The sequence below is a fragment of the Bombina bombina genome, chromosome 12 (genome assembly GCF_027579735.1).
Source record: "Bombina bombina isolate aBomBom1 chromosome 12, aBomBom1.pri, whole genome shotgun sequence".
NCBI classification, from domain to species: Eukaryota; Metazoa; Chordata; class Amphibia; order Anura; family Bombinatoridae; genus Bombina; species Bombina bombina.
In genome coordinates this window covers 125186932-125206052 of record NC_069510.1, presented here as the reverse complement: position 1 = coordinate 125206052, position 19121 = coordinate 125186932, and the positions used below count along the sequence as shown (strand labels likewise).

Sequence of the window (19121 nt, the reverse complement as noted above, 5' to 3'; positions counted from 1 at the left end):
AGAGAATGTGTAGACAGATGAGAAATGTTTTTTCCAACCCTTTGGCCAAAGACAAGTTGCAAATGAGTCTATCCTTACAGCAGACAAACGTAACCCCCACCCTCTCCATACATTGTCACGTAATTGTAGCAAAAGATGGACTTTGTTCAACATTAGGACTAAAAAAATGTGAGAGCAACAGTAATATGTGTGTGTTTGAGCGAGAGACGGTGTGTGTCTTTGTGTTTATCCGCTTGACTAGGTGACAGGGCATATAAATTGTGTTTATAAAGTACAAGAGATCAGAGTACGACCACTGGCAATATCTGAGAAGCTAACGATTTCTCTATGTAGCTTAAAGGGACAGTCTAGTCAAAATCAAACTTTCATGATTCAGATAGGGCATGCAATTTTAAACAACTTTCCAATTAACTAAATTTGCTTTGTTCCCTAACCTTGGTGGTATTTTTGAAAAGCTAAACCTAGCTAGGCTCAAACTGATTTCTAAACCGTCTCTTAGCTCAGAGCATTTTGAAAGTTTTTCACAGTTAGGCAGTACTAGTTCATGTGTGTCATATAGATAACATTGTGCTCAATCCCGTGGAGTTATTTAGGTGTCTGCACTGATTGCCTGAAATGCAAGTCTGTCAAAAGCACTGAGATAAGGGGGGCAGTCTGCAGAGGCTTAGATACAAGGTAATCACAGAGGTAAAATGTATATTAATATAAAGGTGTTGGTTATGCAAAATTGGGGAATGGGTAATAAAGGGATTATCTATCTTTTTAAACAATAAACATTCTGGTGTTGACTGTCCCTTTAATTATGGTTATTATGTAATGTTATTTGGACAAAAGAAACAGAGTAAACAATGTTTCGTTTTTGATTTATTTATTTATTAATTAATACACAAGTGAAGGGTTGCGGGATTTAATAAATAAAGGCCAGGCTAAGAACATATCAATGTTATCGTCACTGGCAGATTTCTCCAATACATGATATGCATTATGTTACCAGTATAGAGAAACATTTTTTTCTGGGGGGTATTTATGTTTATTTTAAAATTTTATATAAATAAATAACTCTTTAAACTGATAGCAGTAGCTGTAATTTCCTGTGAGTTTTCAGTAACTTCCTACAGTAAAGTAATGTAGCAAGAACTTATGTGTGGCAGCTCCTTCAAAGGTAAATGACAAGACCAACTGTCCTCAACACTTCACCAAAGCTTAGGAGACCACCAAAACACATCATATAGGGGTAGATTTATTAAGAAAGCGGATGCTGCATTCTACGCCCATCGCCTGAAGCGGAAGTTAAAGGGATACTAACCCCTCATTTTTTCTTTCATGATTCAGACAGAGCATGCAATTATAAGCAACTTTTTAATTTACTCCTATTATCAATTTTTCTTTGTTCTCATGTTATCTTGATTTGAAAAAGCAGTAATAAAAGGTTAGGAGCCGGCCCATTTTTTAGTTCAGCACCTTGGTAGAGCTGCTGATTGGTTTGCTACATTTAGCCACAAATCAGCAAGTGCTACCCATGTGCTGAACAAAAAATGGTCTGGCTATAAAACTTACAGTACTGCTTTTTCAAATCAAGATAGCATGAGAACAAAGAAAAATTTATAATAGGAGTAAATTAGAAAGGTGCTTAAAATCTCTTGCTCTATCTGAATCATGAAATTAAAAAAAATGGGTTTAGTATCCCTTTAAGAAGCAGCGGTCTTAAGATCGATGCTCCTTAACTTCTCCTCCACATTTTACGTGGCGGACTGAAATCATCCCGATCTGATACGATCAGCCGATTGGCCGCCGATGAGAAGAGGGCGGCATTGCACAAACATTTCACTAGAAATGCTTGTGCAATGGTAAATGCCGACAGTGTATGTCAGCATTTAGCGCGGTCGAGCGGACATTATTTGCTACAGCGAATCATGTCCACTCGACCTTTAGTAAATCTACCCCAAAGTGTCACACCCACAATTAATTACATGGTAAAGGTGCTAGAAACAGGTAGTCCTAGAACTAGCAAAGAAACGCCATCATTTGCCTAATGGGCCGGGTTTACAGAGGATCATTACGCCGCTAGATTAAGTGAGACCACTGCGCCTCCGTTTTCTAGCGGATTGTAAGTGGCTGCATGCGACATTAACATCTATAGTTGTGTTAAGTGACCGAGTAAAACTAGCATCGCCAAAACGTATTAATTACAACCTACAACACTTAGGAAACCCACTTGCAAAACATGTTGCGCTGTAAATGTCTGTGACTGTAAAATACGTCTGTTTCATCAGGTAAAGTCGTTGTTCTGTAAATGTCTGTGACTGTAAAATACGTCTGTTTTATCAGGTAAAGTCTTGTTCTGTAAATGTCTGTGACTGTAAAATACGTCTGTTTTATCAGGTAAAGTCTTGTTCTGTAAATGTCTGTGACTGTAAAATACGTCTGTTTTATCAGGTAAAGTCTTGTTCTGTAAATGTCTGTGACTGTAAAATACGTCTGTTTTATCAGGTAAAGTTGTTGTTCTGTAAATGTCTGTGACTATAAAATACGTCTGTTTTATCAGGTAAAGTTGTTGTTCTGTAAATGTCTGTGACTATAAAATACGTCTGTTTTATCAGGTAAAGTCGTTGTTCTGTAAATGTCTGTGACTGTAAAATACGTCTGTTTTATCAGGTAAAGTTGTTGCACTGTAAATGTCTGTGACTGTAAAATACGTCTGTTTTATCAGGTAAAGTCGTTGTGCTGTAAATGTCTGTGACTGTAAAATACGTCTGTTTTATCAGGTAAAGTCGTTGCTCTGTAAATGTCTGTGACTGTAAAATACGTCTGTTTTATCAGGTAAAGTTGTTGTTCTGTAAATGTCTGTGACTGTAAAATACGTCTGTTTTATCAGGTAAAGTTGTTGCACTGTAAATGTCTGTGACTGTAAAATACGTCTGTTTTATCAGGTAAAGTTGTTGCACTGTAAATGTCTGTGAGTGTAAAATACGTCTGTTTTATCAGGTAAAGTTGTTGTGCTGTAAATGTCTGTGACTATAAAATACGTCTGTTTTATCAGGTAAAGTTGTTGTGCTGTAAATGTCTGTGACTGTAAAATACGTCTGTTTTATCAGGTAAAGTCTTGTTCTGTAAATGTCTGTGACTGTAAAATACGTCTGTTTTATCAGGTAAAGTTGTTGTGCTGTAAATGTCTGTGACTGTAAAATACGTCTGTTTTATCAGGTAAAGTTGTTGCACTATAAGGGGGGTAGTTATCAAGCCGTCAACCTCAAATACGCTGGAATTCCGCAGCGTATTTGTGGCGAGGCTGATTCGCCTTAGTTATCAAAGGCTCGAGACCGGCAAAAGTAGAATTTTGTGACGTCAGCTTCGATCCGCCGGACTCAGTCCGACACAGATCGATTCTTACGTCACTCCAGATGTTCCGCACACAAGTGCGGCACATTCTCACTACTTTTGCTAGCTATCAAAAAACTAGCAGGTACGCTCGGCACTTTTACGGCCCAGCGTACCTGGTTTTCAAAGCGCCAGCCTGGAGGCGGCGGATCCCATAGGAATCAATGGGAGTCTGACCATAGCGAAAGTACAAGTTCGCTGCTGACAGACATCCCATTGATTCCTATGGGAGCTGTCTACACCTAACACCCTAACATGTACCCCGAGTCTAAACACCACTAATCTGACCCCCCCTACACCGCCGCAACTACATAAAGTTATTACCCCCTAAACCGCCGCTCCCGGAGCCCACCGCAAGCTACTCTATCCCTATTAACCCCTAAACCGCCGCTCACGGAGCCCAACGCAAGCTACTCTATACATATTAACCCCTAAACCGCCGCTCCCGGAGCCCACCGCAAGCTACTCTATACATATTAACCCCTAAACCGCCGCTCCCGGAGCCCACCGCAACTATAATAAATGTATTAACCCCTAACCCGCCGCTCCCTGAACCCGCCGCAACCTATATTAAATGTATTAACCCCTATCCTGCCCCCCCTACACCGTCGCCACCTATAATAAATTTATTAACCCCTAATCTGCCCCCCCTACACCGTCGCCACCTATAATAAATTTATTAACCCCTATCCTGCCCCCCACTACGCCGCCGCCACTGTAATAAAATGATTAACCCCTAAACCTAACCCTAACGCCCCCTAACTTAAATATTAATTAAATAAATCTAAATAAATTAACTCTTATTAACTAAATGAATCCTATTTAAAACTAAATACTTACCTGTAAAATAAGCCCTAATATAGCTACAATATAAATAATAATTATATTGTAGCTATCTTAGGATTTATTTTTATTTTACAGGTACCTTTCAATTTATTTTAACCATGTACAATAGCTATTAAATAGTTATTAACTATTTAATAGCTTACCTAGCTAAAATAAAGAGAAATGTACCTGTGAAATAAATCCTAACCTAAGTTACAATTACACCTAACACTACACTATACTTTAATAAATTATTCCTATTTAAATATAAATACTTACCTGTAAAATAAACCCTAAGATAGCTACAATGTAATTAATAATTATATTATAGCTATCTTAGGATTTATATTTATTTTACAGGTAACTTTGTATTTATTTTAGCTAGTTAGAATAGTTATTAAATAGTTATTAACTATTTAATAACTACCTAGCTAAAAGAAATACAAAATTACCTGTAAAATAAATCCTAACTTAAGTTACAATTAAACCTAATACTACACTATCATTAAATTAACTAAATAAACTACCTACAAAGAACTACAATGAAATACAATTACATAAACTAACTAAAGTACAAAAAATAAAAAAAGCTAAGTTACAAAAAATAAAAAATTAAGTTACAAACATGTTAAAAATATTACAACAATTTTAAGCTACTTACACCTAATCTAAGCCCCCTAATAAAATAACAAACCCCCCCAAAATAAAAAAAATCCCTACCCTATTCTAAATTACATAAATTTCAAAGCTCTTTTACCTTACCAGCCCTTAAAAGGGCCATTTGTGGGGGCATGCCCCAAAAAGTTCAGCTCTTTTGCCTGTAAAATAAAAATACAACCCCCCCCCCAACATTAAAACCCACCACCCACATACCCCTAATCTAACCCAAACCCCCCTTACAAAAACCTAACACTAATCCCCTGAAGATCATCCTACCTTGAGTCGTCTTCACTCAGCCGAGCCACTGATGGAACTGAAGAGGACATCCGGAGCGGAAGAAGTTAATCCTCCAAGCGGCGCTGAAGAAATCTTCCATCCGATGAAGTCATCATCCAGGCGGCGCTGAAGAAGTCTTCGATCCGGCCGATGTCATCTTCAAAGAGGCGCTGAAGAGGTCTTCTATCCGGGCGAAGTCATCTTCCAAGCCGGGTCTTCAATCTTCCTTCCGCCGACGCGGAACCACCTTCTTCACCGACGGACTACGACGAATGACGGCTCCTTTAAGGGACGTCATCCAAGATGGCGTCCCCTCAATTCCGATTGGCTGATAGGATTCTATCAGCCAATCGGAATTAAGGTAGGAAAATCTGATTGGCTGATGGAATCAGCCAATCAGATTCAAGTTCAATCCGATTGGCTGATCCAATCAGCCAATCAGATTGAGCTCGCATTCTATTGGCTGATCGGAACAGCCAATAGAATGCGAGCTCAATCTGATTGGCTGATTCCATCGTAGTCCGTCGGTGAAGAAGGTGGTTCCGCGTCGGCGGAAGGAAGATTGAAGACCCGGCTTGGAAGATGACTTCGCCCGGATAGAAGACCTCTTCAGCGCCTCTTTGAAGATGACATCGGCCGGATCGAAGACTTCTTCAGCGCCGCCTGGATGATGACTTCATCGGATGGAAGATTTCTTCAGCGCCGCTTGGAGGATTAACTTCTTCCGCTCCGGATGTCCTCTTCAGTTCCATCGGTGGCTCGGCTGAGTGAAGACGACTCAAGGTAGGATGATCTTCAGGGGATTAGTGTTAGGTTTTTGTAAGGGGGGTTTGGGTTAGATTAGGGGTATGTGGGTGGTGGGTTTTAATGTTGGGGGGGGGTTGTATTTTTATTTTACAGGCAAAAGAGCTGAACTTTTTGGGGCATGCCCCCACAAATGGCCCTTTTAAGGGCTGGTAAGGTAAAAGAGCTTTGAAATTTATGTAATTTAGAATAGGGTAGGGATTTTTTTTATTTTGGGGGGGTTTGTTATTTTATTAGGGGGCTTAGATTAGGTGTAAGTAGCTTAAAATTGTTGTAATATTTTTAACATGTTTGTAACTTAATTTTTTATTTTTTGTAACTTAGCTTTTTTTATTTTTTGTACTTTAGTTAGTTTATGTAATTGTATTTCATTGTAGTTCTTTGTAGGTAGTTTATTTAGTTAATTTAATGATAGTGTAGTATTAGGTTTAATTGTAACTTAAGTTAGGATTTATTTTACAGGTAATTTTGTATTTCTTTTAGCTAGGTAGTTATTAAATAGTTAATAACTATTTAATAACTATTCTAACTAGCTAAAATAAATACAAAGTTACCTGTAAAATAAATATAAATCCTAAGATAGCTATAATATAATTATTAATTACATTGTAGCTATCTTAGGGTTTATTTTACCGGTAAGTATTTATTTTTAAATAGGAATAATTTATTAAAGTATAGTGTAGTGTTAGGTGTAATTGTAACTTAGGTTAGTTTTTATTTTACAGGTACATTTATCTTTATTTTAGCTAGGTAAGCTATTAAATAGTTAATAACTATTTAATAGCTATTGTACATGGTTAAAATAAATTGAAAGGTACCTGTAAAATAAAAATAAATCCTAAGATAGCTAGAATATAATTATTATTTATATTGTAGCTATATTAGGGTTTATTTTAAAGGTAAGTATTTAGTTTTAAATAGGATTCATTTAGTTAATAAGAGTTAATTTATTTAGATTTATTTAATTAATATTTAAGTTAGGGGGGCGTTATGGTTAGGGTTAGACTTAGGTTTAGGGGTTAATCATTTTATTACAGTGGCGGCGGCGTAGTGGGGGGCAGGATAGGGGTTAATAAATTTATTATAGGTTGCGGCGGGTTCATGGAGCGGCGGTTTAGGGGTTAAACTATTTATTTAGTTGCGGAGAGGTGCGGGATCAGCAGGATAGGGGTTAATAATTTTATAATAGAGGGCGACGGTATAGGGGGGCAGGATAGGGGTTACTAGGTATAATGTAGGTGGCAGCGGTGTCCGGGAGCGGCGGTTTAGGGGTTAATACATTTATAAGACTTGCGGCGGGGTCTAGGAGCGGCGGTTTAGGGGTTAATACATTTATAAGACTTGCGGCGGGGTCTAGGAGAGGCGGTTTAGGGGTTAATACATTTATAAGACTTGCGGCGGGGTCTAGGAGCGGCGGTTTAGGGGTTAGTAACTTTATTTAGTTGCGGGGGCCTCCGGGGGCGCCGGTATAGGGGGTAGAACAGTGTAGTTTAGTGTGAGTGCTTAGTGACAGGCTAGCAATAAAGCTGGGAAAAAGCCGAAGGGCAGCGAGATCGGATGAGTGATAACTGTCACAGTCCGCTGCTCATCGCCCCGCGGCTTTTTGACAGCTTTATTTGATAACTTAGGCGAACGTATTCAAGGTCCGCGGCGGCGAAGGTAGGCGAGCTTAGGCGGACGTATTGGGCCGGCGAAGCCAGAAAAGTAGACGGCTTGATAAGTAGCCCCCTAAATGTCTGAGTGTAAAATACGTCTGTTTTATCAGGTAAAGTTATTATGCTGTAAATGTCTGTGACTATAAAATATGTCTGTTTTATCAGGTAAAGTCGTTGTGCTGTAAATGTCTGTGAGTGTAAAATACGTCTGTTTTATCAGGTAAAGTTGTTGTGCTGTAAATGTCTGTGACTATAAAATACGTCTGTTTTATCAGGTAAAGTTGTTGTTCTGTAAATGTCTGTGACTGTAAAATACGTCTGTTTTATCAGGTAAAGTTGTTGTGCTGTAAATGTCTGTGACTGTAAAATATGTCTGTTTTATCAGGTAAAGTTGTTGTTGTGTAAATGTCTGTGACTGTAAAATACGTCTGTTTTATCAGGTAAAGTTGTTGCACTGTAAATGTCTGTGACTGTAAAATACGTCTGTTTTATCAGGTAAAGTTGTTGTTCTGTAAATGTCTGTGACTATAAAATACGTCTGTTTTATCAGGTAAAGTCGTTGTGCTGTAAATGTCTGTGACTGTAAAATACGTCTGTTTTATCAGCTAAAGTTGTTGCACTGTAAATGTCTGTGACTATAAAATACGTCTGTTTTATCAGGTAAAGTTGTTGTTCTGTAAATGTCTGTGACTGTAAAATACGTCTGTTTTATCAGGTAAAGTTGTTGTTCTGTAAATGTCTGTGACTGTAAAATACGTCTGTTTTATCAGGTAAAGTTGTTGTTCTGTAAATGTCTGTGACTGTAAAATATGTCTGTTTTATCAGGTAAAGTTGTTGCACTGTAAATGTCTGTGACTGTAAAATACGTCTGTTTCATCAGGTAAAGTCGTTGTTCTGTAAATGTCTGTGAGTGTAAAATACGTCTGTTTTATCAGGTAAAGTCGTTGTTCTGTAAATGTCTGTGACTGTAAAATACGTCTGTTTTATCAGGTAAAGTCGTTGTTCTGTAAATGTCTGTGACTGTAAAATACGTCTGTTTTATCAGGTAAAGTCGTTGTGCTGTAAATGTCTGTGAGTGAAAAATACGTCTGTTTTATCAGGTAAAGTTGTTGTTCTGTAAATGTCTGTGACTATAAAATACGTCTGTTTTATCAGGTAAAGTTGTTGTTCTGTAAATGTCTGTGACTATAAAATACGTCTGTTTTATCAGGTAAAGTTGTTGTTCTGTAAATGTCTGTGACTATAAAATACGTCTGTTTTATCAGGTAAAGTCGTTGTGCTGTAAATGTCTGTGACTGTAAAATACGTCTGTTTTATCAGCTAAAGTTGTTGCACTGTAAATGTCTGTGACTGTAAAATACGTCTGTTTTATCAGGTAAAGTTGTTGTGCTGTAAATGTCTGTGACTGTAAAATACGTCTGTTTTATCAGGTAAAGTTGTTGTTCTGTAAATGTCTGACTATAAAATACGTCTGTTTTATCAGGTAAAGTCGTTGTGCTGTAAATGTCTGTGACTGTAAAATACGTCTGTTTTATCAGGTAAAGTTGATGTTCTGTAAATGTCTGACTGTAAAATACGTCTGTTTTATCAGGTAAAGTTGTTGTTCTGTAAATGTCTGTGACTATAAAATACGTCTGTTTTATCAGGTAAAGTTGTTGTTCTGTAAATGTCTGTGACTGTAAAATACGTCTGTTTTATCAGGTAAAGTTGTTGTTCTGTAAATGTCTGTGACTGTAAAATACGTCTGTTTTATTAGGTAAAGTTGTTGCACTGTAAATGTCTGTGAGTGTAAAATACGTCTGTTTTATTAGGTAAAGTTGTTGCACTGTAAATGTCTGTGAGTGTAAAATACGTCTGTTTTATCAAGTAAGTGATTAACCCCTAATCCGCCATCCCCCCACATCGCAACTAAAAATAAAATTCATTAACCTCTAAACCGCCATTCCTCCACTTTGCAAAGTACCTATTTAAACTATTAAGCCCTAATCCGCCACCCCCCCACAACACATTAAACCTAATTAAATAAAAAAAACCTAATACGCCATCCCCCCACAATGCAAAAAACTAATCTAATCACAAAGCCCCCTAACCTAACACTCCTAAATTAACCACAATTACATAAAATGAAAAAATACTAAGTAACAATTAAAATAAAAATCCTAACATTACTTAAAAACTAAACTAAGAATAAATTAACCCCTTAATGACCAAGGACGTACCAGGTACATCCTACAAAAACCGGTCCTTAACAAAAAAAAAATTTTTTTTAGCAAACGGTGTACTGGCAGACAGCTGCCAGTACCCAAGATGGCGGCAAATAGGTAGAGGGGGAGGGTTAGAGAGCTGTTTGGGGGGAATCAGGGAGTTTGGGGGCTAAGGGGGGATCCAACACTGCAGAATATATATAAAAAATAATATATATATATATATATATATATATATTAAAAAAGCCTTTTATTTTATAACTGGAAGACTTTCTGCCAGTACTTAAGATGGCGGTGATAATTGTGAGATGGGGGAGGGAAGAGAGATGTTTGAGAGGGGTCAGGGAGGGATCAGGGGGTGGGATGTGTCAGGTGGGAGGCTGATCTCTACGTTAAAGTTAAAATTAACCCTACAAGCTACTTATTAAACCCCTTCACTGCTGGGCAAAATACAAGTGTGGTGCGCAGCAGCAATTTAGCGGCCTTCTATTTACACAAAAGCAATGCCAAAGCCACATATGTCTGCTATTTCTGAACAGAGAGGATCCCAGAGAAGCATTTACAACCATTTGTGCCATAATTGCACAAGCTGTTTGTAAATAATTTCAGTGAAAAACCTAAAGTGAAAAAGTTAACTTTTTTTTTATTTGATCGCATTTGGCGGTGAAATGGTGGCATGAAATATACAAAAATGGACCTAGATCAATACTTTGGGTTGTCTACTAACAAAAATGTATACATGTGAAGGTTTATTCAGGGATTCCTGACAGATATCAGTGTTATAATGTAACTAGCGCTAATTTAAAAAAAAAGTGGTTTTGAAATAGCAAAGTGCTACTGGTGCTTATTGCCCTATAACTTGCAAAAAAGCAAAGAATATGTAAACATTGGGTATTTCTAAACTCAGGACAAAATTTAGAAACTATTTAGCATGGGTGCTTTTGGTGGTTGTAGATGTGTAACAGATTGTGGGGGTCAAAGTTAGAAAAAGTGTTTTTTTTTATTTTTTCATCATATTTTATAAAAAAATTATATTAAATTATAAGATATGATCACAATAATGGTATCTTTAGAAAGTCCATTTAATGGTGAGAAAAACTGTATATTATATGTGTGGGTACAGTAAATGAGTAAGAGGAAAATTACAGCTAAACACAAACACTGCAGAAATGTAAAAATAGCTCTGGTCCTTAACGGTAAGAAAATTGAAAAATGGTCTGATTACTAAGGGGTTAAAATAGATGAATCTAAAATTACAAAAAATAAAAAAAAGTCTAAAATTATAGAAAAAAATAAACCAAATAATCAAAATTAAAAAAATTAAACCTAATCTAATTCTCCTATAAAAATAAAAAAGCCCCCCCTCTCTGCATTGGCCAGCGATGGTGCCGATCGTTGGTGGTGTGGGAGGGATAGCAGGGAGGCGGGTGGGCAGCCCATCGCTGGAGCAGTTTAGGTGAGCGTGTATTAGAGGTCCAGGAGCGTGCGAGGGGCGGAAGCAACCGTTACACACTATAATTTTAAGTGTAAGGTAAGGAGGGAGGGTGGAATAAGTGGTGAAATAAGTGTTGCGAAAAGGATCTGGGAGGGGGTAGGGTATTGAGGGGGGCAGCTACACTACAGAATTATTATTTTTAATTATTTTTAATAAAAAAGCCAAATTTTTAGCAAACTGTGTACTGGCAGACAGCTGCCAGTACCCAAGATGGTGGTAAATAGGTAGAGGGGGAGGGTTAGAGAGCTGTTTGGGGGGAATCAGAGAGGTTGGGAGCTAAGGGGGGATCCAACACTGCAGAATATATATTAAAAATAAAAAAATATATAAATAAAAAAAGCCTTTTATTTTATAACTGACAGACTTTCTGCAAGTACTTAAGATGGCGGTGACAATTGTGAGATGGGGGAGGGAAGAGAGCTGTTTGAGGGGGGTCAGGGAGGGATCAGGGGGTGGGATGTGTCAGGTGGGAGGCTGATCTCTACACTAAAGTTAAAATTAATCCTACAAGCTACTTATTTAACTCCTTCACTGCTGGGTAAAATACAAGTGTGGTGCGCAGCGGCATTTAGCGGGCTTCTATTTACCAAAAAGCAATGCCAAAGCCATATATGTCTGCTATTTCTGAACAAAGGGGATCACAGAGAAGCATTTACAACCATTTGTGCCATAATTGCACAAGCTGTTTGTAAATAATTTCAGTGAGAAACCTAAAGTTTGTGATTTTTTTTTATCACATTTGGTGGTGAAATGGTAGCATGAAATATACAAAAATACTTTGGGTTGTCTAGAATATATATATATATATATATATATATATATATACATACATGTGAAGGTTTATTCAGGGATTCCTGACAGATTTCAGTGTTACAATGTAACTATCACTAATTTTGAATATAATGGTTTTGAAATAGCAAAGTGCTACTTGTATTTAGTGCCCTATAACTTGCAAAAAAAGCAAAGAATGTGTAAACATAAGGTATTTCTAAACTCAGGACAAAATTTAGAAACTATTTAGGTTGGGTGTTTTTGGTGGTTGTAGATGTGTAACAGATTGTGGGGGTCACAGTTAGAAAAAGTGTTGTTGTTATTTTCATCATATTTTTTAAAAAATATTATATTAAATTATAAGATATGATAACAATACTGGTATCTTTAGAAAGTCCATTTAATGGCGAGAAAAACGGTATATAATATGTGTGGGTGCAGTAAATGAATAAGAGGAAAATTACAGCTAAACACAAACACCGCAGAAATGTAAAAATAGCCCTGCGGTAAGAAAATTGAAAAATGGTCTGGTTACTAAGGGGTTAAAAATAGATGAATCTAAAATAAAAAATTTTTTTAAAAAAAGTCTAAAATTATAGAAAAAAATAAACCAAATAATCAAAAATAAAAAAAATTAAACCTAATCTAATACTCCTATAAAAATAAAAAAGCCCCCCAAAATAAAAACACCCCCTAATCTAAGACTAAACTACCAATAACCCTTAAAAAGGCCTTTTGTAGAGCATTGCCCTAAAGCGATCAGCTCTTTTACCTCAAAAATACAAATTAACCCCTAACAGTAAACACCCCCCAACCCCCCAAAATAAAAAAAACTATCACTAAAAAAACTAATTTACCCATTGCCCCATAAGGGGCATTTGTATCGGCATTGCCCTTAAAATGTCAAGCAGCTCTTTTGCAGCACATTAAAATAAAAAAAATCCTAATCTAAAAAAAAAAAACATCCAAAAAAATAAAAATAAAACCTAAGTCTAACCCCCAAACAGGTACTCACAGTTCCTGAAGTCCAGCTGAGAAGGTCTTCTTCCAGGCACTGAAGGTCTTCTTCCAGGTAGCGACATCTTCATCCAGCGCGGGGACCTCAGCTATATTCATCCGGAGCGATGGTGGTGCAGAGCGGAGGTGTCCACGGAACAAGACCGGCGGCCGCGGAGACATCTAGCGTGGAGGATCATCTTCGTACACTCGTCGCCACACAGTGAAGCTTGAACGCAAGGTACCCGTTTTATATTTGGGGTACCTTGCATTCCTATTGGCTTATATTTTCAAATCAGCCAGGTCAAGTCTTAAGACTGCTGCTCCTTAAAGGGACAGTATACTATAAAATTGTTTTTCCCTTAATGTATTTCCAATTACTTTTTTTTACCAGCTGCAGAGTATAAAATGTCTGAGATTTGCATTTTTAAGGTTTATTTGTGTATATGAAATAGCCGATTTTGTGTTTTGAAGCCACAACCTAATAAAATGGGTTGAACTTGAAGATATAATCAGATCTCATTACTTTATCACATTGTGTACATATACCTGCTTCTTTATCTCTATATACAATTTTTATCTATATATACGATCAGGATGATTGATACCCCCTGCTAGCGGTCGATTGGCTGTGAAAGTGCAGGAGGCGGCATTGCACAAGCATTTCTTGTGAAATGCTTTTGCAATGATAAATGCTGACAGCGTATGTTGTCTGCATTTATCGATGTGGGAGGGACATGATCCTCTACAGCGGATCGTGTCCGCCCGCGCATGAATAAATCAGCCCTAATATGTCTGAGTGTAAAATACGTCTGTTTTATCAGGTACAGTCGCTGTGCTGTAAATGTCTGTGAGTGTAAAATACGTCTGTTTTATTAGGTACAGTCGCTGTGCTGTAAATGTCTGTGAGTGTAAAATACGTCTGTTTTATCAGGTACAGTCGCTGTGCTGTAAATGTCTGTGAGTGTAAAATACGTCTGTTTTATTAGGTACAGTTGTTGCGCTGTAAATGTCAGTGACTGTAAAATACGTTTTTCTATCCTTTCTGTGACAACCAGAGTTAACCAACCCTGCGCCAGTCAGTTGTTTGGCACCGAAAGGGTTAACAGACCCCTTCTACTGTCACTAATCGGTCACAATCTAGCCACGCCAGGCAAGCTTGTGACGTAGTTCAGTGGGTGCAAGGGTTAACAACACTCTAGACGTAAAAGAAATGCCCAAAACTCCCCTTTAATGCCACCCACACTAAACTAAAAATGATATCTAGCTGCTAACACTTAAGATTATATGATATGGAAAATCTTAAGGAAACCCCAGATTTACACATTAACTTTCAGAATACAATTTAGCAAAAAAAAAAAAAAAACTACTATACCGTCTTATAACTACCAGTCTCTTTCAGTAATGTGGTTCAAATATTAGACAAAGGCCAAAGCTTAGTAGATTAATTATTTATTATGCCATAAATTATTATGCACAATGCATTATTAATAAAAAGTTGTTACAAGTAAAATTACAAAAACATACACAAACAAAAGTCTCAGCACCATATAGGTTAAAAAACACTCCAAGTGATTTGGTAACCCGGGTATTAGGATAATCCGTTATATCCAAACATAGGTAAAAAACTCAAACTCAAAAAGTCTCCGTTTCTGAAGACTTTGTCACATAAACCGGCTCCAAGTTGCAACAACTTTCAAATTTACAGTACTGTGTATGTGCACTGAGTGTGCGTTACAAATCTTACCAGCCAACAGCGGAGGAAAACACTGGAATACCCTCTAGGGTGCCGTGTCGGTCCACAGGAGCCTTGTCTCTTGCAGTTTACCTGTCCACTTGTGGGTCACTTACGGTAACTGTTACTTCCGACTCTGCTCCATCCTCAACCACGGCGATATCCAATGACGTCACCAGTGTCTCCGTCTCTCATGCCGCTTATGCTGTTGAATTGTGATGTATCCATGGAACTTCCCAGGGTCTGATACGGAACCTTTCTTTTGACCTGTGCTCTCTCTTTCTCCCCCAACTTCAGAAGTAGACGTATGAAACACACAAATGAGAGGAGCACCAGGCAGATCCAGCGATAAAAAGTAACTTTTATTCTTAGCTTCAGCAGCTTCCATTAAAATACTTCAAACGTACTTTACAGCAACATCATGCACAGATAGAACAGCGTTTCAAGCTTACGCATTTCGGCGATAGCCGTAGTCATAGCATAAAGAAACTATACACATTGATTGTATTTAAAATGCCTACCATGTTCTGATAGGTTAATTAAAACATTGTGCTGACTATGGGATTGGGTCTGATGTGTGTTCTGTGAAAACTCCCCTTACTTGTGGCTGAACAAGTGTAAATTGGAAACCTTCACTCTTCAGCAATATTTAACAGTTTCCAATTAATCATGATATGTGAAGTTGCTACATTTACATAAACTGATATTTTTGTACTCACAAGTTTTTGAATAGTGTCACATTTTGATAAAAAATGATGTTTTTCCTTTTTAGACACAGTGGCCTCTATTTAACAAAGTCTGGCGGACCTGATCCGACAGTGCGGATCAGGTCCGCCAGACCTCGCTGAATACGGAGAGCAATACGCTCTCCGTATTCAGCATTGCACCAGCAGCTCACAAGAGCTGCTGGTGCAACGCCGCCCCCTGCAGACACGCGGCCAATGGGCGCCAGCAGGGAGGTGTCAATCAACCCGACCGTACTCGATCGGGTTGAATTCCGGCGATGTCTGTTCAGAGCAGACGGACAGGGTCTTTGTGACCGCTGCTTCATAACTGCTGTTTCTGGCAAGTCTGAAGGCTCGCCAGAAACAAGTGCCCAGAAGCTCACTACGGAGCTAGTTAAATGGGCGCCAGTATCTTCTCATTTTCTGATTATTACCATATTCACCTCTATCACTCGTGTTAACCTATGGTTCAGCTTATGTCATATTAGACCTTATAACACTCATCCTACTTGAGTTGAAACCTACTCCATCACAAAATACATTCCATATATATTTCAAATCCAATACATGAAAAGAACTCTTATAGAAACACAAGAGCAGCAAACATCGTATCAAACTTTATAATATCTGGAATTGGCTGTAACGTGTTCAAAATTAGCCGTTTAATAAACTAACGCATGCCTTCTTACATTCACTATCATAATAAGCACAGAGGGAACAAAACAAAGCCAACAAATGATTAAAATACAAAATTTATAAATAATTATAAAAAAAATATTAATAAAAAATGTATAAAAAATTATAATGAAATTGAGATTGGAACATATTGCAGAGACTAATGACCGGTTCCAAAATTGAGAAAAGACAATGTCCACACAAAGTTCATGGCTTACATTCAAAGGAACATTTCGCTGTAGCAATTTTACATGCAAAGTTTGTGAGTGTTTGCAGTAAGGAGACTCTTTTAGGTGTTCAGCAACAGGAGAAATATACGGTCACAAATGTGTTTAAATTGCAGGGAAACAAATGCAGTTTATCTATTGACTTGTACCTTATGTGACCTTCAGCACGTTGGGCTTACAAAAAGGGAGGTCCGAGAAAGAATCAGGGAGCATGTTACCAATATAAAGAATGGTACCCTAACGACCCCACTAGTCCAACATTTTAAAACTGTTCACTGTAAGAATCCCGCCTCTTTAAAATGGACAATAATAGAAAAGGGACAATAAAGGTCACAACAGAGAATAAAATTTGGCATTAAGTGAGGTATTCTGGATTCATAAGCTAAAAACCAGAATACCTTGTGGCTTAAATTTGGAGTATGATGTGATTAATTTTTGGCAAAAATAAATTAAATTAATTTAATTAATTAACTATAACAATTAATACTTAGGAATAACCGGTCATTAGTCTCTGCAATATGTTCCAATCTCAATTTCAGTATATTTTCATTATAATTTTTTATACATTTTTTATTCATATTTTTTTTAGAATTTTTTTTATAAATTTTGTATTTCAATCATTTGTTGGCTTGGTTTTGTTCCCTCTGTGCTTATTATGCTATTCAGTGAATGTAAGAAGGCACGTATTAGTTCATTAAAGTGAATGTGAGTTTTGATGCTAAAGTGCCCTTTTTTAAAAATTCGATTAAAAAAAGGGGGCACTTTAATTCATCAAAATTTACATTTCACTCGTGCTGTGAAAAAAACTTAACTTTTAATCTTGACAGCAGCTCCAGCCTCCTCCACCCGTCGCAAAGCCTCTTCCTGGGTCTAAAATGATGAATCCGGCTTCCTCCAATCCTGTCATTGAATCAGACACTGATTCCCCGGGGGGAAGCCGTGATTGGAGAATGACCTATCCATCATTTCTGACATCCGAAATCGCTTGCAATGACCGGAGGAAGCTGGAGCTGCTGTCAAGTTTAAAAAGTATTTCTTCACAACGAGTGAAATGTAAATTTGGATGAATTAAAGTGCCCCTGTTTTTAATCACATTTTTAAAAACCGGGCACTTTAGCATCAAATTTTACATTCACTTTAAACTGCTATTTTGAACACGTTACAGCCAATTCCAGATATTATAAAGTTTGATCCAATGTTTGCTGCTGTTGTGTTTCTATAAGAGTTCTTTTCATGTATTGGATTTGAAATATATATGGAATGTATTTTGTGATGGAGTAGGTTTCAACTCAAGTAGGATGTGTGTTATAAGGTCTAATATGACATAAACTGAACCATAGGTTAACACGAGTGATAGAGATGAATATGATAATAATCAGAAAATGTGAAGATACTGTGTCTAAAAAGGAAAAACATAATTTGTGTATCAAAATGTGACACTATTCAAAAACTTGTGAGTACAAAAATATTAGTTTGTGTAAATATAGCAACTTCACATATGATTAATTGGAAACTGTTAAGTATTGCTGAAGAAACACTAGTGACAGGTGAATTAACCTCATCAGCAACTAAAGAGTTAAAGATTGAAGGTTTCCAATTTCACACTTGCTCAGCCACAAGTAAGGGGAGTTTTCACAGAACACACATCAGACCCAATCAGATAGTCAGCACAATGTTTTTAATTAACCTATCAGAACAAGGTAGGCATTTTAAATACAATCAATGTGTATAGTTTCTTTATGCTATGACTACGGCTATCGCCGAAACGCGTAAGCTTGAAACGCTGTTCTATCTGTGCATGATGTTGCTGTAAAGTACGTTTGAAGTATTTTAATGGAAGCTGCTGAAGCTAAAAATAAAAGTTACTTTTTATCGCTGGATCTGCCTGGTGCTCCTCTCATTTGTGTGTTTCATACGCCTACTTCTGAAGTAAAATTACGCGCAAGCAAACAGTTTTTTTTAAAAATAAAAAGGAGAAAAAGTAGATTTTATACTTTACTAGTCTCAATATCTGTGACAGGGAGATGTCATGAAGCAATGGGTCCTTACTCCGTTCGTCACAGCCTCCCTTGTAAGAATGACAATTTCATTGTTAAAACACAGGATTCTTATACATATTTTCCAGAGATCAAGTTGCCTGACCCCACCTTCTTTGCAGAGGCTGGGAAGCCCCCTATCTTTTACGACAGTCAATAAACTCTAAGTCTTTGCCTGAAATCAGAGAACACATTATAATTTCTGCTAGATACATCCATTTTCATACAAGCAGAAAGGCAATCTCTTAGTTACATTGTAAAAATCAGTTTGATACCAAATATGACAGGGTTGTCATATTTCCCTTCATCTAATATCACAACTTGTTTTAAACACTCATCTTACATTGTACCAATGTCCTTTTATTGACCTCATTAGGATCTGGGGAGAGGGCACTGCTTATTGTCTCTGGAACCGATGCGTTTATGGGCTTGCTGCTTCAATGACTAAACAGTTATTCAAGTGGAACTCTGAAACAATTTATAATGGGTGAGCTAAAGGTAGCGCTATTTATAACCATCATGCCAGAAGTGACCTTGCTGTAGTTTTGGTGACAAGACTTATGGGGGAAGTGTTAAAATATCCTTGCTAATGCCAGCCGATGTTTGGTTATTCTTATGGAAGTCCTGGTATTTTTGTGCCTGTTCTGCTTTCCTGGTTT

The 19121-nt window shown here is 37.3% G+C and overlaps 1 protein-coding gene across 1 annotated transcript in view; it reads right to left on the bottom strand.

The window, feature by feature from the left end:
- Positions 1 to 213, bottom strand: part of LOC128642702 (uncharacterized) — a 282968-nt gene extending 282755 nt beyond the window's left edge. The window contains exon 1 of the mRNA XM_053695480.1: positions 79 to 213. Within this exon, the coding sequence (XP_053551455.1) occupies positions 79 to 153 (75 nt within the window). The 5' untranslated portion in view covers positions 154 to 213. The remainder of the gene's footprint in view (positions 1 to 78) is intronic.
- Between the last annotated feature and the right edge of the window lie 18908 nt (positions 214 to 19121).